We start from the raw sequence: 23,333 nt of genomic DNA, 5'->3' as shown, positions 1-23,333 counted from the left end.
ACAATTCCTATACACAAAAAAATAAGACTTGTTGGAATTCTGATATGGGCTGCATGAAAGCTACCAATGCAGATAGAAATACCACGTTAGCAATATTGTATCTTGCAATTCATGCACATGGAATATCACTCCACTTATTTAGGTCTTTCACTTTTTAACTTCCTTAGGCAATAGATTGTAATCTTTGGTGTACTAGTCTTGAACTTCTTTTGTTAGATTGATTCCATCTGTTTTATTCTTTTCTGTGCTATTATCAATGGAATTACATTTGTAATTATAGTGTCAAATGTTCTCTGTTCATATATAGAAATACCATTGGTTTGTGAATACTGATCCTGTATGTGGTAAATTTTCTATAACTGTCTATTTGTTTTAATAGTTTCTTGTGATCTTCAGGATTTTCTACCTTGGGCCATCTGTGAGTAAATACAGTTCTACTTCTTTCCACGTTGACTGCCTTTTATTTCTTTTTCCTGCCTGATTGCAATGGCTGGAACCTCCAGTACTACATTGAGTAGAAAAGAATAGACATCCTTAACTTGTTCTCAAACTCAGGAAGAAAACGTTCAGCCTTTCACTATATTTTGTAGGTTGTTGGTTTTTCTTAGATGACCTTTTGTCACTTCTATCATAAATGAGTAAATGTTGGATTTTGTCAAAAATTTAACTGCATCCCCTGAAATAAGGCACTCACTGTTTTCTGCACAGCAATAATAATCTCCCACAGAAATAAAACATTTATGGTTCCTGGGATCACAAACTAAGAGTGACTTACTTTCTAGCAATCTTCCTGAAAGTAGACTGAAATAATTCTTCCAAAACATGCTGCTGTTCCCGACACAGAATTTCTGTCATCAATTCCATCAACATAGGACTCTGGGATAACTCCAATGCATCCAGAAACTAGGAAAGAAACACACACCAATGGTGATGATGAGAATAACTGTGTTGGACTGATTTTTGACAGTTCAAATAAAACCGAGAAAATTATAACAGTTTCACAAAGATTAACAAATGCCAATATATGTCATTTTTGTGGCTATAGTTAATGCCTGGCATATAATGTTCACAAGATACTTGAGTTTTGATTCCCTAAGGGTTTCACAGATAGTTTTCCTCTGACCGTGTTTAGGTCCTCTCTTCCCCTCCACGAGGCTGCTGCTGGGCTCCAGCCCCTAGGGTGTGAGTGTCCCCTCACACCAGCCTCGCCTCACAGCACACGCTCCAGGCTGTGGGTCCAGCGTTTTCACCTCACGTCCCACCTTCCACCTCCATGTTCCTCTGCTCTACACTTCAGGAGACAGCTGCAATCTTATCTGCCGTTTGGTGAAGGTTTTTTAATTCTGCCCTCGTGTAATTAATTTCTAAGGGCCCTCACTCGTTCTTTCTCAACATGACACCATCTCTAGTCTCTGAAGTTACTCTGAACAGTCTCTTTGATGTTCTTATCTCCACTTGTTGACTCTGTTCCCTCTCAATTCCTGTTGTTTTACGTCTTTTTTAGACCAGAAGCTTTCTTCAAACGTTCCATGATTATTTGTACTTGCACTCCCAGTAACAGAAAGGTACTACAGACTTACTCAGAACCTTTGTGGACTCAATAACAAGTCGCTGGCAGATCGTAGGGGAGCAGGGAACTCAGATGGTACTGGTGCAATGGTGCTGCTGCCCACTGATAACTTACGAATTGCAGAAAGAATACACCATGCAACAGAGAAATGAGGTGGTAACCATTGCGACTAGCCAGCAGACGTGAGGTCACTCACAAGGCCTACTGGGGTGGGGCTGTTACCAGAAAGGTGAGCCTGAATATCATGGCCATGCCTGCAGCCTTAATTCTAGTTTAAAGAAAATGCAAAGGGGGAGGGAAACAAAAAAGCACCTCAAGGAACCAATCAGACAAAGGGGGTCAGCCTCTAAGCACATGCTCTGCTTTCTTCCAAAACCCAACATCAGAGAGAAACAAAAGGGATGAAGGAGAAGCAGTTACAGATGTAAAGACACCAGGGACATGATAATTTAAAGCAACTGTTAATTAGATCCTGATTTGAAACATCCAGCCAAACATGGGGACGTCAGGAGAAGTGTGACCGCAGACGACAGAACACAGGGTCTGAGAGCAGTGTGAACTTTCCCGCGTTTGGTATCAGCGCGGCACCTCCCACTCAGAAAGCACTGCTGAAGCATCCAGGGGTGAAGCTCCAGGACATGTGCAGCTAATTCACAAAGGTTTCAGCCAAACACACACATACACACACGTGTGTGTGCACACACACACGCATGCACACACACAAAGCAAGTATGACAAAAAGTTAACAGCTGAATACGGGAGATGGTTATATGGATGCTTCTCAAACAACCACTATTCAAACTGCAGAAGCTGTACCATATATGTAATATTCTATTTCTAAGCTTTTTTGGGTATTATTCTTCAAAAATCACACATCATGCATAAAATATTGCACAATATTTATATGCATAAAATACCTCACAATTTTTAAAGTGGAAAAGAAAGAGAAGTCGTTCAGTTGTGCCCAACTCTTTGTGACCCCATGGACTGTAGCCTACCAGGCTCCTCCGTCCATGGGATTTTCAAGGCAAGAGTACTGGAGTGGGTTGCCATTTCCTTCTCCAGGGGATCTTCCCGACCCAGGGATCATTGAACCTGGGTCTCCCGCATTGTAGGCAGATGCTTTTACCATCTGAGCCACCAGGGAAGTCTGAGGAACAATTAGTTACAAAGGATTCAGATATGCTTCTGTCTCCACAGACACCCAGTTTTCAAAATGAATTCAACAGAATCCTTAAAATTAGAACATTCTCTCAATATTTCACTTACTTCTCCCTAAGAAATGTTAACAGAAAACAAGTAGTGTTTTAATTTTGGTTGCTACTACTGAAAACTAACCTTTTTCATACAATCCACGTAGTTATTGTAGCGCAGAGTCCCCGGGGGGAACTCTCCAGACCTCATGGGGAAATGAGAGACGATGAGCTTCTCAACAGTATGTCTGAGCTCCTGCAGACGGTCCCCCGCGAGGCTGGAGAAGAAGGGGAGCAGTGCCACGGCCTGGCCCTGCGGAGCAAGCACAAGCGTGAGACTAGCCGCAGGCCCCATGGACAAGGGCAATGACTGCTCTCTACAGATGGAGCCAGGGGGTTCAATGACCACTGCAAGATACCAAGCCCACAGTGGGATGTGCCCCACATCCAGGCTTCCACTCTCGTCTCGGTGGCCATATCAAGGCCGCCCGAGAGCATGAGACAGGGCAGCACGAGTCTGTGTGATTTCTCCTCCTATAGGCAGAGCCACTACTAGGAACCTGCTGCCCAAGTCCTTGAGGAAAGACCATCGTGGACAGCCTACAGGGTGAATCCAGAGCTGACTCTCCTCCACCAGGGCCCTGGAGATCCCAGGCTGGGCCTTCCTCCCTGGGCAGGACGTCAGTTCCCAGACCCCCTAGTGCTGAGAAATGTGAGATCTGACTAAGCACACGAAGCAGAAAATCCCAAAGAAACATCCCATGATCCAGTAGAAAGACACTTTCATGGGGCTATGCTTTACTGGAGTAAAATCTAACTGTTATTTTTAGGACTCTAAAATTACAGTCTACGAAGTTCCGGACCCAAGTTACTGAGATGTTTTATATTCTTAATTAATAGAAAGATGACTGATGGCTACAAAAACCAATAACAGGGACCCAGGGGTTCTCTGTGCTGCTTCCTCTGCTTTTGAGAATGCCTGAAATTTTCCATAAAATAAAATTTAAAAAAAAACAGAAAATATCACAAATATACAAAAATATAAAACAGGAAACAAATGGAAACCGTAATCTGAAAAAAATCTTTTTAATCTCTTACCTTTAAATGTAGATCCAATTTTGGATCACCAAGTAGACTCACAAATGTTGTAAAAACTTCCAGGAAGGCACTGTGACTTGTATTAAAGGACACTGATGAATCGATCTAACAGAGAGAAAATAAAGTCAGATTTCTACACTGTGCTCCAATTTCCTATACTACGTTTTCTACTTTTTAAATTTCAGAAATGATCTATAAATTTGTTTTGGGGCTTCAAAAGGATGTCAACAATTTCTGTTCTGAAATATATTAAAATTATCCTCTAAAACAATGCACACAAAGGAACACTGAAAAGGTAAAGTATAAGAAGAAACAATGAGAATAAAGAACAACAAAGAAAAAAAAAACAGAAAAACATAAGATGTCAGTGAATCAGAAATTAGTCAAACCAATGAGCTTTTCAAGAAACCTCCATCTAATTTTCAAAGACACAAGCAACGGACACAACAACGTTTTCAAGGTCTCTCAAAATACCTGCAGAATTTTTGCCAGTAAGGTGAGCACCGCGGTTTTGCTGTCAGGGGTGGCGTCCCCGGCCCACCAGGAGCCGCAGCACCCCCAGCTCTGCAGGACAGTGCTGACCAGTTTCAGGCCTTGGTGCCTCTGGCTGGCTCGGTCCCGGAAGCTCTGATCCAACAGACCGTTCAGGACGGCGCTCACCTGGAACAGTGCGGGCAAAGGAAGGGAAACCTACCATCCAGGCTGACAGACGGGCAACAGAATTTACTGTCATTCAAAGCTCTTCCCAGAAAATGAAGACGCTATTTCCAGAAATAGCCATGTACCTCACAGCTCCTCAAATCTGAAGTTCACATGTGACTTAACATGGGAATTTTCTTACAAAGGCCCACAGCGGTATCCAGCCCCTTGACTGCTACTGTCTTCTTAGTGGGGGCATCCTCCACAGGAGGCGGGGTCAGTTCTCTGCCGTCACAATTACCACCGTGTGCACTCATGTGCACACACACAGGCACACAGAGATACACCCATAGGCGCACATACATACACAGGCACACGCATACATAGGAACATGCACACAGGGATACAGGCACACACACACGCACACAGGGACACACATGCATGTATTCTTGTGCAACCGCCTTCCCAATAGCGCTCTCCTAAGTCCACTGGGATCCTTGAATCAACGTCCCCACCACCATGACACTGCTCACAGATGAGCCAGCCACAAGCTAGCACATGTCTCCTTCCTTGGCAACACCAATGGCCATGAACTTAATACTTGACTCATGAACAACATGGTTTGAATGGTGCAGGTACCCTTGACGAGGAAATGCACTCTAGTGCTGCAGTCCGTGGGAGGGGATCCGCGCACACAGAGGGCTGTACGTGGATTTTTGCTGGGCAGAGGGACAACGCCCCAGTGTGTCCCCTCCTGAACTGTTCTCATGACCATCACTGCTGTCATCAAACGCGTCAGGGTGGGAGGGGGGAGGCTATGCACCATCGGAGGGTGGGGGACGCCTCCTGGGGCTCGCGTGGGGGTCAGCACCCTCCCCAGGAGACTGCCCACTTCTCAGACCCATGTCCTCCTCAGTCCCCGCTGCTATGCCATCTTGGTGCAGAATTTGCCCCAGCAGCTTCCCAGGGAGAGGCTCATGGGACAGAGACCCTGCAGAGACCGGGCACATCGGAAACACCTGCTCTTGACTGTCACATAGTTAACAACCTGCTGACTCGGGCCCCAGCTGTAAAGTCTCCATGGAATAACAGCTCATTAACTGAGCAGGAAATTATGTCTCTGCCTTAGAATGGCCATTGCACAGTTAACGATCTTTGATGGCCTACCAACCAACTTAAAGTTCAAAATTCTTTAAGTTTAGCAGACCAAAGTCAACTACATATTAAATATTGACCTGCAAAGGTTCAGTGTGAGGGGCAGAGGGGCCAGAACATCAATGTGTGGGAAGCGAGGACTCAGTATTGTGATAGGGACTGCGGCGTTGGCCCAGCCGTAGCCGGGGGAGACTAAGGCTGGTCACTTCCACAGCTGAGCCATGTCGTACGGGGCCTGCGAGACGAGAACAAGGGTCAACGTCTCGTATTCACTACATAACTAACTGCTCACAGAGGCGAGGCTTTGGGCAGGAGCTTTAGACCTTTCAGGAAGAGATCGCACTTTGTTTTAATGATGCATTTTCTCAGCAGTACAGCAACCCCTTTATAAGCACTACTAAAGAAAACACACTTTCCTAAGAGGAAAAACCCATTACCATTTTAGGATTATCCACAGATGACCTCATGAGCTCTGATACGGCAAGATCCAGATTTCTCAACAGTTCAGTGTTGATCGTTTCTGAGAAGAGGTTGTAGAAATACTGTCCATGAGAGAAGCTGACAGTGTTCCTCTGGGCGCCTCCTGAGGATGGCGTGGACACCACAGCTGGGTCCAGGAGGAGACCCACGAGACGCTCACACTGCAAGGAGAAGAGGGGACAGCAGTGGTCAGGACTCCCTGGGTGACAGAGAACTCTGACATGGAAAGCACAGGGGCCTGGTCTGGGAGGTCGGGGTTGGTCTATACTGCAGACCCTCCCCAGGCTCCATTTCCCAGGTTCCATTTGGGGTCAGAACTCTTCCTGACTCCCATGTCTCCCAGGGCTCCCAAAAATCCTGCTTTGAAGGGAGCATCTGAGAAAGGTGAGGTCATTAGACAGTAGTCTGTCTGTTCTGAGGGGACAAGGGGACAGGAAAAGGGGCACAGTGGGTGGGGACCCTCAGGTGAGGACGTTAGACAATAGTCTGTCTGTGCTGAGGAGGTATGGGGGCGGGCAGGAGAAGGGGGGTAGTGTATGGGGACCCTTGGCCAGCGAGATCATCTGAGGTTGCCCGGCAGAGCCCAAGGCCATGAGCACTTGGGGCGTCTGGACACGCCTCCCACACCAGCCTCTCGAGTCACCAAGGACGAGGGAGGAAGAGCCTGCATCAGCACAGGGTGGCTCTGCACTCACAGAACGTTCTCCACCTGAGAAAGACCAAACTTCAGCTCAAGAAGAACATTGTTCTACTCCTTTTATAAAAAAGAAAAGAAAAACTCTTTTCTTACGGGAGAAAAAGTCATCTCACGTAAATCAGTTATTAAAGTCTTTGTGTGGCTGAGAAAAGTGAAGTGAAAGTGAAAGTTGCTCAGTCGTGTCAGACCCTTTGCAACCCTATGGACTACAGAGTCGATGGAATGCTCCAGGCCAGAATTCAGCAGTGGTAGCCGCAGCTGAGAAGGTCCCCAACTAAACTCCCGTCTCCAGGGACTCTGCGAGCGCTGCCCGAGGTCACCAGAGGGCACATGTGCATGCGGGTGTGTCTCCTACCAGTCCTCCGCACACAAAGGCCAGCTCCAGAAGCTCACGCGCGAACTGCCGGCAGCCGGGGTCCAGGGAAGACAGGCTCAGCCCCTCACGTCCAGGGGCGATGCTTTTATACACCAGGGAAAGAAGCTTCATGCCGAGAGAATGCTGTTCATCTGCAGACTGAAGTGAAGCAACACTGAGATACCCAGCAATGAGAAGCTTGAGAGGAAAACACCACTTCACTGCTTTCATTCATAAAAAGCCACGTTCACTAACACTGACCACTGCCTTCCGACTCTCAGGGGCATCTTCACTCACCTCTGCTTCCTACCACAAAGGGAGGACAGCAGTCAGTGCCTAAAGGTCTCAGAAGGCTGATGAAAACATTCAGAAGTCCTTCACTGGATTTCCAGTTTACATTCATGAACTTTAGCATTCACTGTTGCATTCACACTCCAGGCAACATTGACGTGTCTGGAGCAAGTATTTCTCTAATTCCCATCTCAGCAAGCTCTGTACATAACAATGTCTTAAAAAGACTAAACATAAATAGACTAACTGGCATAATAAAGCTAAGAGAAAGGTAAAACAAAGCAGCACAGTTACCTGAGACGACAGTACGACATGCAGAAAGCCAGCCTTGTGCAGCTGCTTACAAGCCGACAAGAGAGGAGCCAGCCTGGCCCTCTTCATGTGAGTGTCCGGGCCATACAGGTCAACAGCACACAGCTCCTCAATGCTGGCCAGGCAAGGAAAACAAAGAAAAACCACGTGAGTGCTGCCCCCCTTACTGTAAGGACTGACAATCATGAGCCCTGCTGGAATGTATCTACTAGCTTGCGGGGTCCCAGCCATGCTCGCTGTCCTGGGGCCGGGGTGGGCCCTGGCTGACGTTGCCCCCACGCTGAGCCCGTCCGGAGCCCCACCTTTCTGCCGTGACCTCTTCCCGGAGGCGGGCCTCCAGCATGTCCCGGTGCGGGGACGTCCTCAGGGCCCTCAGCAGGCCCACACACACGTCAGGGAGCTGCTCCATCACCCACACATCTCCAACGTTGAAGCCCACACTCGAGGGTGCACACAACGTCCTCACCAGGAGCCTCATGAGGTCTGCGTTGCATGAATTCTTCCCGAGGAGCTGGACAGACACAATGGTCAGCACTGGGACTCCCAACGCCCTGGACGGCCAGGCACGTGGGATTCCGTCTGCCTGGGTGAAGGGCTGGCACCCACTCTCCACGAGGCTCAGACAGCATACATTCCAGTCTCCCCAGGTTGCTCCATCTTTGCCCCAGGAGAGGCAGGCCTGGAGGTATCCCCATGACACTCTCAACAGGGCAGCCTGGGCCCCCTGCCCTGGTAGAGGTGGGCCTGGAGGTGCCCTTGTGACACTCTCATGGGGCAGCCTGGGCCGCCAGTCCTGGGAGAGGCAGGCCAGGTGCACAGTAGGCACACAGTAGACGCCAATGGGTGGGCTGTGGGCCTCAGCCAAACAGACACATTTACAGACTTTGGCTGATGTGCATTTCCTCAGGCAGGTGCTCGGTCACAGCATAAAACCCAAGAGCCAATAAGACATTTCAGGTTTGATGCATGATACAAGGTGCTCAGGGATGATGCATTGGGATGACCCAGAGGGATGGGATGGGGAGGGAGGTGGGAGGGGGGTTCTGGAAAGGGAACACATGTACACCCATGGCGGATTCATGTCAATGTATGGCAAAACTAATACAATATTGTAAAGTAAAAAATAGATAAATAAATAACTAAAAAAAAAAAAAAGAAAGAAAATTGTCTTCTGTTCCCACATGAGAACCTGAAGTACGGTATTTTCAAGAACAGACTACTCCCATATAGGGACCGCTTTGGGAAAGCAGACCCGGCGGGAGGGCAGGCCCACCTTCCAGCCGTCGGGGCAGGTGCCCAGCAGCGTCGTGGAGAACTCCAGGACCCGGACGACCACTGTGCACTTGCTGTAGCTGTACCTGTCCCCCTCCTGCGGGCTGGGCCTGTCACCTGTGGTCCCCACGCCAAAGCACCCTTGTGCTGCTGTGATGTCGTGCAGGGCGATGCTCTCTAAGAAGAAAGCTACTGCTTCCCAAAGCGAAGACTGCGTTTCAGCACCTAGAAAAAATTATAGTAAAATATCAGCATACACTTTCTTCTAAAACCACTAAGATTAATGTAAAACTCCTTCTTTAAGTATGGGCGTGATATACTTTCAGTCAAATTTTTAAAGGTTCAATAAAAGCTGAATAAAATGGGCAGTTATTTCTTCTCATTTCAAATCACCACCCACCTAGAATTCAACTGCAGACCCACATAGTAAGAACACACCTATGGAAGGTTAGATTCTGCTTCTCAAACACTACTCGCGGGACCATAAACTAACACAATCTTTTTGAAAGGCTACTTGCCCAATCATACTAAAAGCTTTGAAAAAATGTGCACACCAATTTCTATCAAAGGTTTAAAAGTTCATATCCTTTGATCCAGCACTGAGATTTTATCCTCATGAAATAATAGTGGAATTGCAAAGATGTGCTTTGAGGATGGTCATTTTAGCAATGTTTTCAATTAAAAAAAAGAAGAAACAACCTAAATGTCCCCCAAAGGGGCATCAGGGGAGACACATCCTGGCCTTAAACAGGAGGGTCTGACTGGCTGTTTCATGGAGTCAGTTTCAGACCAACTCCCAGACGGGTTTCCCACAAAACTCATGAGTCTGAGACACACTCCCCTCGCCCACCCCATCTGCCACAGAAGGACAGACACATGCTCTCCACTCTGCAATCGGACTGCAGCTCACCATCTGGGCATAAAGACGGGGACAAGTGACCCCAGTGGTGCCAAGTCAAGAGATGAGCAAAAGTGGAGGCTGGGTGAGACCCTCTCGGGTGGGGGCTTCCAGTTCTCTGTGTCATTAGATTTAAGGAAAGTAAATCAAATTGCCACGTGATGAGTCACTTGAGTAATTTTGATAACAGGTCATTATGTATTCAAGTAACTGAGAGTACATATGGTCAGAATCACATTCTCAAACCCCAGGTGCCCTTGAGTCCAACAGACCAGGGGCCACTTGAGTTCTTCTAACCCTGTCACCTCTGACAGGACTGGGGGAGGACGCAGTCCCCTTGGTCAGCTGTCACCACAGCTGGAGCAGATGCTCCCGGTTCAATCATTTGAACAGCATAACCTGTTCTGTGGGCAGGTCTGCAGTTCAGCCCACGCAGGAGAAGACCCAGGAGAAATCCCAGACACTAAATGCGGCTGCTCTGAGCTTCACAGCAGAGCACACCTGGCAGCCACCGGCCGGCTGCACGTGCTTCACCCTGGGGACGCCCCTCCCAGAGCGGCACCTGCCCGCGTGGGCCATGCAGGTCCCCAGGGGGACAAGGCCTGCTCAGCACACACATCCCACTGCCCACTGTCCTCCGCAAGCACTGTCATTACTGCCTAGAACAGAAATGCTCCAGGAACAGGAAAAGCTAAGAAAACTACAGATACACCACTCAGGAGCTCAGAAGATGAGGGGGAATGATGGTGGAGAACCAGGGAGCAGGGTGAGAGAGTGGTGCAGACGCCAGGGCGGGGAGACGGGGGCCTGGCACCCTGACTGTGAGCACAGGGAGCAGGCAGAGCTGAGAATGACACGCCATGATCCTGTCCAGTCACACGCCCCATCTCGTCCCCAGCCTGGCTCCGGGCAGAGCCGTGGAGCCGACCCGGGAGGCTCTACCCACCCAGGACCTCGGCAGCGCCGAGGGTGCCCGCATCCAGGAAGGTGTTGTAGCACTCCAGCGCGGCCAGCAGCGCGTCCATCCACTGCAGCACGGCGCGCAGGCTGAAGGGGCCCTGCAGGTGGCGGAGGGTGGGCTGGGCCAGCAGGCCAGCCAGCCGGTCCCGGGCTCCTCCTCCCTCGAAGGTGCTCACGAGGAACGGGACACCTTCCTTCTGGACCAGGTCTCTCAGCCATGAGGAAGCGGACCTGTTGCCTTAAAAGACAAACAGGATTCAAACACACACATCAGTCACTCTCGTGTGATTAAAATCATTTGGTAATCGCTATATGAAAATAAAAAATAGCTTCTCCCAATAATAAAGAACAAAAAATGTAATCAGACCATAACAAGATGGGCAATATCACAATATTTCAAATACAGCCCCCCATAAAAGACTCACATAAACAAACCTACCAATGCAACGAAATTCCAAAATGATCCAGGATAGTGTTTTTCTAACTGTGGCGCTCACAACTCACTCCCTGTGCTCACAGACAAGAAGGTTACTTCCACCAGAAGTCATTCTCCTCAGTTTCTTTCAACATTAGCAGCCTAACTGGACACCATTTCACTTCCTATAAACTTCAGACTCCTCCTCCTGCCCTCTTTCTTGAGAACCGTCACTGCTTTTTTGGAGGAACAAGCACAAGAGCAATGAGGCCCGCTGGCTGTCCTGGCTGTCCTGCCTGTCCGCCCGGCGCCACGGGGAGTGGCTCTCTGGCCTGTGTCCTTGTCCAGTGACTCACACAACATCCACCTTCGGGGCTGTCGCCAAGATTTCCTACGTGAGCTGAAGCAGCTAATATCTGAAACACTGCTTGGAAGAGCAACTACCATGTGGCAAAATCCAGTGTTCATTAAATAAGAAAATTAAATGATCTGGTTTTTAAAAGATACTTTACTAAAAGGTATTAATTATTTTCTAAATTAAACAAGAACATTAAAGTGTATTTTGTAAGCTCTGAAATCAATGCTTTAAAAATGTCAAATCGTTCTGATTCTAAGGAAGTTAGAGATAGAAACTGAAACAGTAATGTATTTCTGATGCAAAAGAAGAAATGTTTTTTATTGTGTCAGAAAATACCTATCACAAGCCATGTAAGAAAAGATTAGAACCATGTTTTCAGGGTTTTAGAAAGAAAAATTACCAGTCCATTATTTTCACTAAGAGACAAAGAAAACTGTAACAGTGAGTAAAGAATAAGAAGATATTTAAATTCGACACCGAGCACTAGCTAAGAGTGGAAGCAGAGAACATGCGGAAATGAAGGGCCTAGGAAGACAGGCCTAGAGGGAAAAAAGAGGGGGGGGCTGTCTCTCGCTCCCACTCCCCCTGTGAGCCGGGGCCTGTCTCTTGGTCTTTTTACCACCACTCCCTGGTGGGGAACAAACCTGCACTGTTCATCATGTTCCATGCATCTGGGTGTCCCCGTGCCCGGCCCCCATGCACAGGGCACCTCTGCAGGACATAGGACCTTAAATATCCCTGAAGTGGGCAGAGGCCCCCTAGAGGACACAGGAGGACGAGTCAGATGGTGAACCCAGTGTCCTGTGCTGAATACAGATCATTCTGAGAGGTAGAGACCTGATATTTCACGGAAGTATAGGAAGGCCTGCAGCAGGTAGCCGAGAGGAAGAGCGGCCGCGTCAACGCCACTAGCAGGCATGGGGCCTGCAGGAAGCAGTCCCGCCTCAGCCCCGCCCTCCACCCTGTCCGTCCACTCTGCACTGACTTCCTTGTGAGTATGGAAACCTGTGAAACAAACTTTGCTAACTAAAAGCATATATAAAATACTAATGCCTTTTAAACAATTCCTTAAAAGTTAAAAGCACAAACACACATCTCTATCACATATGTTAAATTATAGTACAGTGGATAAATACATCCTATATGTTTACATAGTATATGTAAATATAAAGCATGAATAAAATCACGATATATAAGTATGTAAATTATATAGTATTTAACATCACGTATTTCATAGTTTGTACTATATTCCACAGTATAACAAAATGCACAATCCTTCTAACTCCCAAAATGACAGGAAGGCATCTCGCCTCTTGTTCCCCACACTGGTCCTCCATGCCACCTGCTAAACAGAACAGGCTCAGGAGCCATGGTGCGGGGCACCGCCTCACCCAGATGCACATGGCACAGAACCACTTGGTTCCGGACTCATGCCCGGTGTACATGAAGCACAGTGTCCCCACGCCTTAGCTACCATACTTGGGGATGGACTAACTGGAGAGAACAAGACATTAATTCCCGAGAAACTGAGACATGATCTCAAGTCTCTAAGTACGGTTTAATGGTTCAGCACAGTAACTACTAAAAAGCACAGGTCCACTGCTTTCCTTTAATATCACAAAGATCTGAGATCATTCAGACTTAGGAGTCTGGAATTCCTTATTAATTACATGTCAAAATAAAACTACATTACTTCATTAACTATTAATAAGATTTCTAAATCTTAATTGAATATCACGTTAACAACTACCATGGTCATTCTAAGTGGAACAGAAAAGCAAAAATGCTGTAGAACAAAAAAAAAGATACTAGGAAATCCTAAATTTACTTCCTCTGTATCATCTAACAAAACAGCATTTTTCCTTCTATAAATCTTTGAGAACTGTGTAGCCATAAATTATCAGCTGTCATACAAATGATGTGAAATGATTATTGAAAATACTTTTTGTTTGTTAGAAGCATGTTACATTCTCTAAATGGAAAGATCACATTTTATATAAGTACATCTCTTGACTACTGGTAAAAGACACTCATAGGGCACAACGATAGCCATACCTGGCAGCAAAGGAACAAGCTTATAGAAGAGTTCTATGGACTTGTGTCGACATTCTGTCTGGGGCCTCCCGCAGTTGGCGAAAAGCCACTGGACCACGTCCGACAGGCACAAGGATGCTGCAGGTGGGAAGCCTCTGTATGGAGAACACACTGCATTCAGTATTCGCCCCAAAATTCAGCATTTAGCCAACCCCAGAGTCCATAAAGCATAAATTCAATTTTGCTTCCCTAATACATGTGGAAACCTCATTAAAAAGCTTTGAATTTATTTTTAATGTATTATCATTAGAATACAAACAAAATGTCACAGGTGAAATAGGTCCTAAATGCTCATTGCCTAAATTAAAAGGCATTTCTTAAAAGAACAGCACCAAGTATTTTCATGTTTTCTGTTAAGTGCAATTTAAAACAAAAGGGGTTAAGGATCTGAAGCAGAGCTTCTCAAGTTGTGCTCCCTGGACCAGGTATGTCAGTGTCATCTGTAAACTCGGCAGAAAGGCAAATTCTCAGCCCCCTGCAAACCTACGAAGGCCAATTACAGGGCAGGGCCCAGCGATCCACGCTGTCACCAGACCTCAAAGTAATCCTGCTGCTCAAGAGTGAGCATGAGCGACCTGGAAGGATCCACACCCAGGGTCGGGGTCAGGGAGAATCAATTTTAAAACCACAGAGGAAGAATCAGTGTCCAGTCCACAGGCTATGCCTCTGCAGAGTGTTAGCATATGCCAGGGCTCCTCAGGCCCCTGCACAGACCCGGGGGAGAGGGGGCGTGGCACACCCCCACCCCACCTGAGAATAGGACCCGGCAGGATGGAAATGGGAGCAAAGACTGGAAACCACTGGGCAATGAGCCAGCCTTAGTTTTGAAGGATTTCATTTCAAAATCCTGTAACTTCATGTCTCTCAAAATCCTACTGTTCTAATATTTTGGTTCTTACATTCCAAACCTACTCCATAGCATCTCAAGCAATTCCACATCAGAGCTGTATTCAACGCAGACATATCTCAGCTCCAACAATGACTCTCAAACTGCATCCACCACCCCAACCAAGATTACACCTTAAATGAAGCACTTTTAAACATAAAGGTTTTAAATGACTTTGGAAAACTGACTCTATACTTTTACAAATTCCTCCCAGATTCCCGTGTGTTGACTGAGAATTAGTTTTATGTCGGGGGGGAAAGAAAAAGAGAGGAAGCAACATCACCTACCGGGGACAGCGTCGCTTTTTTGCTTTGTTTAAGGAAACGTGCTTCTTCTCGATGATGCGCCCCAGGTGGTCGACAGCATCGCAGCACTGCTGAACCGTACCTGCTCTCAACACACAGACATCGCCACGGAGATTCACAGCTGATAGTCATCAACACAGCAGTACTAGGCTTACTGGCTGAGCTTTGTAATTAAAAGGGTGATTTTATAAAATACAACACTGCATGTCCACAACCAAAACCCGTGTTTAAGAAACCGCAGGTCAGCATGGTGCACACTCACACAGAGCGACACAGCCGCCCCGCCAGCCAGACACAGCCTCAGTTCCGGGTGGGACATGGGACCCACCAAGCTAGCCAGAGCCCACGCACTCCCACTGCAGGCTGCCATCTCGGGGGAGCTCCCTGACCCTCCTTCTTTGTTGTAGGTTAAACTCTGTTATAGTTGATAACACAGCACTGCAGGAGAACAGAAGTAAAACAGTGAAATCATCCACAGGCACCTAGGGTGGTTAGGAAAGAGGGCTCACCTGTTACCAAGAAAGCATTTTCTGTCTACACTTTTTACCTGACAGTGATTTTTAAGAGTCAAGTTTCTCCTGTTGAGAAAAGTCACCTGTATATGATGTCAAGATGAAGCAATTTTAATGTAATGCTGGCAGGACTGAATTTTAGATGTTTTTACTCATTAGTAGGGCTATCGACATGGAGGACAACAGGGCTCCATGGGTCTGTTAAAAACAACAGGCACCTTCCTGGTGAGGGAGGGGGTCTCCACAAGTGAGGGCCACGTCAGCACCCTGGGCCGGACCCCCAGGCAGACCGAGTGGGGAATCGCCAAGAAGTCTTCCAGCTCGAAAACTCAGGATGATCCTGACAGCTCTGGACAGAATGTAGCCTATGTCCGGCTTAGTATTTTAAAACTGTCTTCATTATTGTCACAACAGCTTTATCACAGTCTTGTTGGGAAAGCTATTTTCTACCTTGTAGACCACATTCCAGTGGTTTCAGTGAGTTCAAAGACACTATCCTCCTCCCTGAGTTTATCAGGTCCAGCTGTCTGCCCTGTGCCACCCATGCGTTTCCATCAGCTGAGTCACCATGGCAGCTGGCTGGCTTCACTGGGGCTTCACCGTCAAACTGCCCCGCCTGCCCCGGGCAGGACCCCGCACAACCAGGGTCAACCTGAGTGGCCACCAGAGGGACATGGTGACTCTTAGGGGTGGCGGTACAGACACTTCTGTATAAACTGGGTTAGAGGCTGTGAGGGGCACGTCCTAGCTTCACTCATCACCCTAAACAGGAGACGAGAGGAGAAGACAGCACCTCACAAGGGAGTGGCCTTGGCCCCCACCCTACGTGGACAAGCTGGCGAGCTGTGCAGGCCAGTGTGCACAGAAAGCCCGAATGGACCTACCCAAAGACTTCTCGTCTGTGTGCGCTAAGGCCAGGCTTTCCATGTACGTGACCAGGGCTTCAAACACAAACTGCTCCACCAGCGCCTCCTCCTCTCTGCAACAGAGAACACGAGTGTCATCTGAGAATTGGAAAACAGCCATGACAAAGGGACACAGCAGTGCTGCCAGACAGAACACACTTGAACTGAATCTGTCTTTAGAAACGGCTCAAATACTTTAAAACAGAAAACAACCTAAACCACATCTCGAGGAAGAAAGCTTGGCCAAGAACAGACCCAAGAGACACGGGCCTTTTATGACAAGCACCCTCTGCCACCTGTGGACCTGCTCATAGCACATGACCTTGAACCACTGTTCTGACCACACTCCACACATCTCCTCAACATTATATGTAGCAGAAAAGAAGATCTGGTACTACATTCATTCTTTTAAAGCAACTTCAAAAGCTCTCTACCCATCCAAAAACAAGTCAACACCAGCAGTCATCTCTGGGCCTTTCACAGGTGTACCCACCACATGTAACAGTTACAAAGACCACCAATATCTTTGGACGATCCACTGACAGCAGACCTCCGGGGGCTCAGGGCACAGGCCAGCCTCCCCCTGGAATATCTGTTCATCTGACACAGGACAGGGAACGATTGTGTACACACTGCTAGGCAGGGGCACAGTCTCATGGGCGTTCCAGGTTGTGACCAAGTGCACAGTCACTGCACCCTCTGGGAAGGGATGTTTTCCTGGAACCACAGTGAGGATGAGAGTGAGCATCCGAGTGAGGACGAGAGTGAGGGACCAGAATGAGGAGCAGGGTGAGGGACCATAGTAAGGGACCAGAGTGAGGACCAGAGTGAGGGACCAGAGTGAGGACGAAAGTGAGGACCAGAGTGAGGACAAGAGTGAGGGGCGAGAGTGAGGGACCAGAGTAAGGGACGAGGGTGAGGGACCAGAGTGAGGATGAAAGTGTGGATGAGAGAAGGACCAGAGTGAGGACCAGAGTGAGGGGCCAGCAGGGCTAGAGGATGGGGGCATCAGAACAAGACTGCACATTGTTGTCTGGTTTGGTAGGAATATTACCCTAATTTTTTTTTTTAATTTGAATCCTGGAAGGGCATCCCAAAAGTCTCTTAGGGTTCCACAGGTCCCACGTCTTCCCCATGCACAGCCCATCACACTCCCAGATTTGACACTGAAAATACAGGCTGTGGGCAAAGGCGTGAGGTAGGATGGAACATGGGTGTCAGAGCAGGAAGAAGAGATTCCCCTGAAGAGCATCGTGTGGTCAGACTGCCAGAGCCGGAGTCAATCTCACAGGGTCAGGGTGACTACAGTAGTTTTATCTTACACAAAAGACAGTAAGACAAAAACCAAATCCATTTAAAGTAGTAAGAAGAGAAATGACAAGACAAATGATATTCTAAAACTGCTCCCCAAAGAAAGATCTCCAGAACAGCTCCAGAGCATGCAGGAAGGAAGCATCTAAGCCTGTACTCCTATCATCCAACATACGACACCCCCAACACAGCTCCCTCGGCATCTTCTCTCAAAGTCACTTGGAATGAAGCCCAGCAAACCCAGGTATCCGAGAAAGACAGCAACAGGGTAAAGGAAACAAGGTCTCACCAGAACAGGGAGGGGAGGGGCGGATGGGGAGGGGAGAGCCACGAGAGTCACAAACGGGGAGAGGGAAGCACACACAGCCAGAGGCAAGTCAGACAGGGCGGAGAGAAGGGCTGCACGAGTCTCGAGGCCCTCCAGGACTGCTTCAGCTATTCGGGGTCTTTGTGGCTCCACAGACGTATTAGGATTGCTGGTCCTATTTCTGTGCCAACAGCCATCAGAATTTGGATCGAGACAGCACTGAGTCTCGCAACTTGTGTGGGAGGTATGGAAATTTTATCAATATTAAGTCTTCCAATCCATGAACACAGAACATCCTTCTATCGGTGTCTTCTTCAATTTCTGTCATCAGTGTCTTACAGCTGTCAGTATACAAGTCTTTCACCCCCTTGGTTAAATTTATTCTGAGGTATTTTATTCCTTTTGATATAATTGTAAATGAGACTGCTTTCTTAATTTTACTTTCTGATTGTTCATTATGAGTACACAGAAAGGCAACAGATTTTTCTGTACTTATTTTGTATTCTGCAACTTTACTGATTTTATCAGTTCTATCAGTTTTATTGGTGGAGTCTTTAGGGTTCTCTATGCAAACTAGCATGTCATCTTTGGACGTTCCTGGTAGTCCAATGGTTCAGAATCCGAGGTTCCGCTGCAGGAGGTGCAGGTCTGATCCCTGACTGGGGAATTAATATCCCACACACTGTGTGGTGTGGCCATATGTTTTAAACATTCTTAAGCACAGATAGGTTTCACAACTTAAAAAACTAAAAGAAAAAAAAAAAAACTTATCAAAATACCAAGGGCATTTTTCACTGAACTAGAACAAATAATTTTAAATTTTATATGGAAATATAAAAGACCCCAAATAGCTGAGACAATCTTGAGAAAGAGTAACAGAGCTGTAGGAATCACACTCCCTGAGTTCAGACTATACTGTATTGTAATCAAAATGGCATGAGACTGGCACAAAAACAGATGGACAGATAAACAGAACACAGTAGAGAGCCCAGAAATAAAACCATCCAGTTATGGTCAGTCAATCTATGACAACAGAGGCAAGAATATACAATGCAGAAAAGACAGGGTCTTCAATAAGTGCTGTTGGGCAAACTGGACAGCTACAAACAAAAAATGAAATCAGAACATTCATTCTCTAACAACATATTTTAAAAAAACCAAAATGAATTAAATACCTAATGTAAGGTCTTTAACAGACTTTAAAGACTGCATGTGTGACTGTATATGCAGTCATATGTAAGATTGCAAAACATAAAACTCCTAGAAGAAAATACAGGCAGAATACTCTTTGACATAAATTGTAGCAATATTTTCTTGGATCTGTCTCCTAAAGCAAAGGAAACAAAACCAAAAAGAAACAAATTAAACTTAAGCCTAATTAAACTAATAAACTTAAGCTCTTGCACAGCAAAGGAAGCCATCAACAAGACAAAATGACAACCTACAAAACATTTGCAAATGATATGATAAATATGTGGCTAGTATACAAAATACACAAACAACTCAGTATCAAAAAACAGTCCATTTAAAAATAGGCAGAAGATCTGAACAGACACTTTACCAAAGGAGACACACGGATGGCCAACAGGAACATGAAAAGATGATCAACACTGTTAAGCATCTGGGAAATTCAATCAAAACCGCAATGACATATCACCTCACACCTGTCAGATAACTATCACCAAAAAGACCAGAAATAATGAGTACTGCTGAGGATGTGGAGAAAGGGAGCCCTTGGGCACTGCTGGTGGGAATGTAAACTAGTGCAGCCACCATGGAAATAGCATGGAAGTTCCTCGAAACATTAAAACTACAACTACCATACAACCCAGCAATTCCACTCCTGGGCATATACCTGAGAAAACTGTAATTCAATAAGATAAAAGCACCCCAATGTTCACAGCAGCACTAATCACAATAGCCAAGACATAGAAACAACCTAAGTTTCCATTGACAGATAAAAGGATGAACAAGATGTGTATATATACAATGGGCTATTACATAGCATAAAAAAGAATGAAATAATGCTATTCACAGCTGTATGGCTGGACCTAGAGAGTATTATGCTTAGTGAAACAGATCAAAGACAAATATCGCATAATATCACTTATATGGGGTCTCTAAAAAATAAAACAAACCTATGTCTATAACAAAACAGAAACAGACTCACAGATATAAAGGACAAATCAGTGACTACCAGAGGGAAGGAGGAGGGGCAAAACAGGAGTAGAGGAATTCAAGATACAAACTGCTATGTACAACACAGATAAGCAACTATGGTATAATGTACGATATAGGAATATAGCCAATATTTTATCATAACTATAAATGAAGCATAACCTTTAAGAACTGAATCACACTGTACACCTAACATTTTACATCAACTCCACCTCAACTAAAAAATTAACAATGACTTCAAACTCCAGTCAATCCTCATACAAACGTGAACACGCCCCTACATGCAGATACAGACACCCATCAGTCCACCCATCCGTCATACCTCCATCTACCATCCATCCATCTACAATCTATCTACTTACCACCCACCTACCTCCCCCATCCGTCCGTCCATTTATCCATCCATCCATCATCTCTCTTATTTTAACAACTGCTCCCTCATCATTATCCAAGTGCCATTTCCTGAGAGAAGCTATTTTGACTAAATGAGGTCTGATTATTTGTTATAAGATCCTTTAGTAATCATGTACCACTACTTAATTTTTCTTTTTTTTTCTGCATGGCATAGCTCATGGGCCCTTAGTTCCCCAACCAGGGGTCAAACCTGAGCCCTCAGCAATGGAAGCATGGAGTCCTAACCACTGGACCACCAGGGATTCCCTTATACTACTACTAAAAGCATGGGTTTCAGCTACAAATTTTACCTTTATCTATGTGACTATTACCTGCCTCTCTCTTTTAAATGCAACCGTCACCAAGCACTGCATCTTTGTACCTCCCGCATCTGGCACGGAGCCTGGCACGTGCAGTCTAACTTAGCAACCAATGCTCAACGAAGGAACAAGCCAGCACCACCACAACCTTAGGTCAGGGACTACCTTTTCCACGGACCATGAAACAGCCTCTTCCCCGGCGTCCTGGCGCTCAGACCACTTCCCGCACAGCTGCTGGCAGGTGAGCTTCAGGACAAGTCCGACTGTGCTTCCTGCTCCCATGACTCCAGGTCTGGCCGTGGCCTTCAGATCTTAGCTCTACAGAGAGGCCCATGGCCTGCCTCACTTCACTCCCATCCGCACCTCAATCCCCACAGCAAGGAAGAGAAAATGTGTCTCCTCAGGCCCCGTCCATCTCATCTCTGACTGTCTCTCTGACCTGGGCTTGGGCTGCTTTCCGCTCAGCTGCAGTCTCACTCCCAGGGTAACCTACTCACCCTGTGTCAGACTCTCCTTCACGTGCTTCACAAGCCTCTTATTACATCTTTTGTTGCACTTTCCAGACTGTGTATATTAAGCCTGAATGTAGTCCTCAGCACTTTCTGAGCCTCTTCTTAAATGCAAACAGCATTTTAATTCATTATTTAATCCCCAGAAAACAGCACAGCGTCCAGGATATAAGTATTCACTAAGTGCTTGATACATGATTACATGGATGCATAAACAGCAAGTCACTTCACAAAATCAGTACTGGAGATGTAAGGACCTTTACACTCTTCCCAGCACAGGACTCCTGAAGTTCCTGTAGATAGTATTACCCACCCTGTGCCGCCCCCCTGCCCCGCCCCCTCACCCCAGACAGGGAACTCACGCACCTGAACTCCCTGTAGATATTATTAAAAGCGAGCGATGCTCCCAGTCTCTTGAAAGCATTGGGGTGAAGTGCAAAGCTGTACAGTCGCTTGAAGAGCGACTTGGTGTTTACTGGACTGTTCTCCTGCTGCTGCGGTGTTGTCTGCTTAATGGACCATTTGAGAAATTCCTGAATACACCGACCACAAAAATCTCTTAAAGTGCTGTCCACAGGGTCCACAATTCCATCCTGAAACAAAGCATAAAGTGACAGCTGAGTACCCTGAACATAACTGGAGTAAGTTATGGGAATGAATTTAGAGCTCAATTCAGGAACAAACAGACACTAGTCAAGGGGCGTCCCAGGAAGTATCTAGACTCTAATAACAAATTCCTTCGACAAAATGAAACTGTCTTTTACACAAACTAAGAAGCTGAAACATTTGTAAGAAAAGAGAGAGAATACTTTAATTATATATCAACAAAGCAGTCTCTCATTCCCTGAATAAACATAATGGCTGCATCCTGAAACTTTCTGCTGCTGATTCTACCTGTAACAGCACCTGGGATGCTTATCTATTGAGGATGAAAAGACCTTGCAAGTCTCAAGGAAACTGAAATGCTACACAAACTAAAATCTGAGAGATGCGGTTCTGAAAATATAACTTTTTGTCGGAGCATGCTCCACAATGGTATGGTCTCTGAAAGTGAAGTGAAAGTTGCTCAGTCGTGTCCAACTCTTTGCGACCCCATGGACTATACAGTCCATGGAATTATGCAGGCCAGAATAACAGAGTGGGTAGCCATTCCCTTCTCCAGGGGATCTTCCCAACCCAGGGATTGAACCCAGTTCTCTCATGCTGCAGGCAGATTCTTTACCAGCTGAGCCACCACCGAAGCCCACAGTCTCCGAACACCTAGAAAAAACTGCCTAGGAAACTTGAGTGTTTGTTTCCCTCTTTGATCCATGAAGGAGAAGTTTAACTTGAGAAAGTACTCAGAAAATGAAATAAGAGGATTCTAACACAACTCGTTCCCTGCCATACACAAAATCTCTGATCACAGTGCCAGCCAGAGTCAAGGAGGTGATGGTCAAACACAGCAGAAATGTCAGAGGCATGGATGGGAGAGACACATGGGTGCTCGAGCCTGCACTAGCTTTCATCTCCACAACCAGTTCTCATCTCCACAACCAGCTCTCACCTCCACAACCAGCTCTACCTCCACAACTAGCTCACATTACATTTCCATTCTCACCCTGACTTAAACTACCTTCAGTGATCAGCTAAGATAGCAACTTTAGAAACAGGAGAATAAATCCGTCTGCTTGAAACATGCCACAAGTGAAACTGAATTAACTGGATCTGTCACAGGCAGCGCCACCACCAGACCCTGCTGGAACTAAACCACAGCTGTACTGATGCCACCGTCCTAACTACAAGTGTTCACTAACACCCACCACCCACACGTGACCTCTAGTCAGGGGCCTCTGAGAGCGAAAGGAACCCTGTGAGTAACAACACTTGGCAGTGATGCCAGGACTGACCTGGGCCAGCAGGAACAGATGGCAGTCCTCC

At 46.6% G+C, this 23,333-nt stretch overlaps 1 protein-coding gene across 2 annotated transcripts in view; it reads right to left on the bottom strand.

Annotated features, from left to right (window-relative positions):
• PRKDC (protein kinase, DNA-activated, catalytic subunit) overlaps positions 1–23,333 on the bottom strand; it is a 129,830-nt gene that overhangs the window by 73,461 nt on the left and 33,036 nt on the right. For both annotated transcript variants that reach the window (XM_081498002.1, XM_081498003.1), the window contains exons 27-40: positions 21,780–22,006; positions 16,375–16,469; positions 14,961–15,060; positions 13,749–13,882; positions 10,907–11,158; positions 9,064–9,287; positions 8,093–8,301; positions 7,773–7,905; positions 7,188–7,346; positions 6,093–6,296; positions 4,336–4,521; positions 3,862–3,966; positions 2,909–3,076; positions 776–903 (exon numbers count right to left, since the gene is read on the bottom strand). In XM_081498002.1, coding sequence (XP_081354128.1) covers positions 776–903; positions 2,909–3,076; positions 3,862–3,966; positions 4,336–4,521; positions 6,093–6,296; positions 7,188–7,346; positions 7,773–7,905; positions 8,093–8,301; positions 9,064–9,287; positions 10,907–11,158; positions 13,749–13,882; positions 14,961–15,060; positions 16,375–16,469; positions 21,780–22,006 — 2,324 coding nt within the window. The remainder of the gene's footprint in view (positions 1–775; positions 904–2,908; positions 3,077–3,861; positions 3,967–4,335; positions 4,522–6,092; positions 6,297–7,187; positions 7,347–7,772; positions 7,906–8,092; positions 8,302–9,063; positions 9,288–10,906; positions 11,159–13,748; positions 13,883–14,960; positions 15,061–16,374; positions 16,470–21,779; positions 22,007–23,333) is intronic.

Source organism: Giraffa tippelskirchi, chromosome 6 (genome assembly GCF_054371585.1).
Source record: "Giraffa tippelskirchi isolate mGirTip1 chromosome 6, T2T-mGirTip1v1.2.pri, whole genome shotgun sequence".
In the NCBI taxonomy this organism is placed as follows: Eukaryota; Metazoa; Chordata; class Mammalia; order Artiodactyla; family Giraffidae; genus Giraffa; species Giraffa tippelskirchi.
This window is presented reverse-complemented; position numbering and strand designations above follow the sequence as displayed.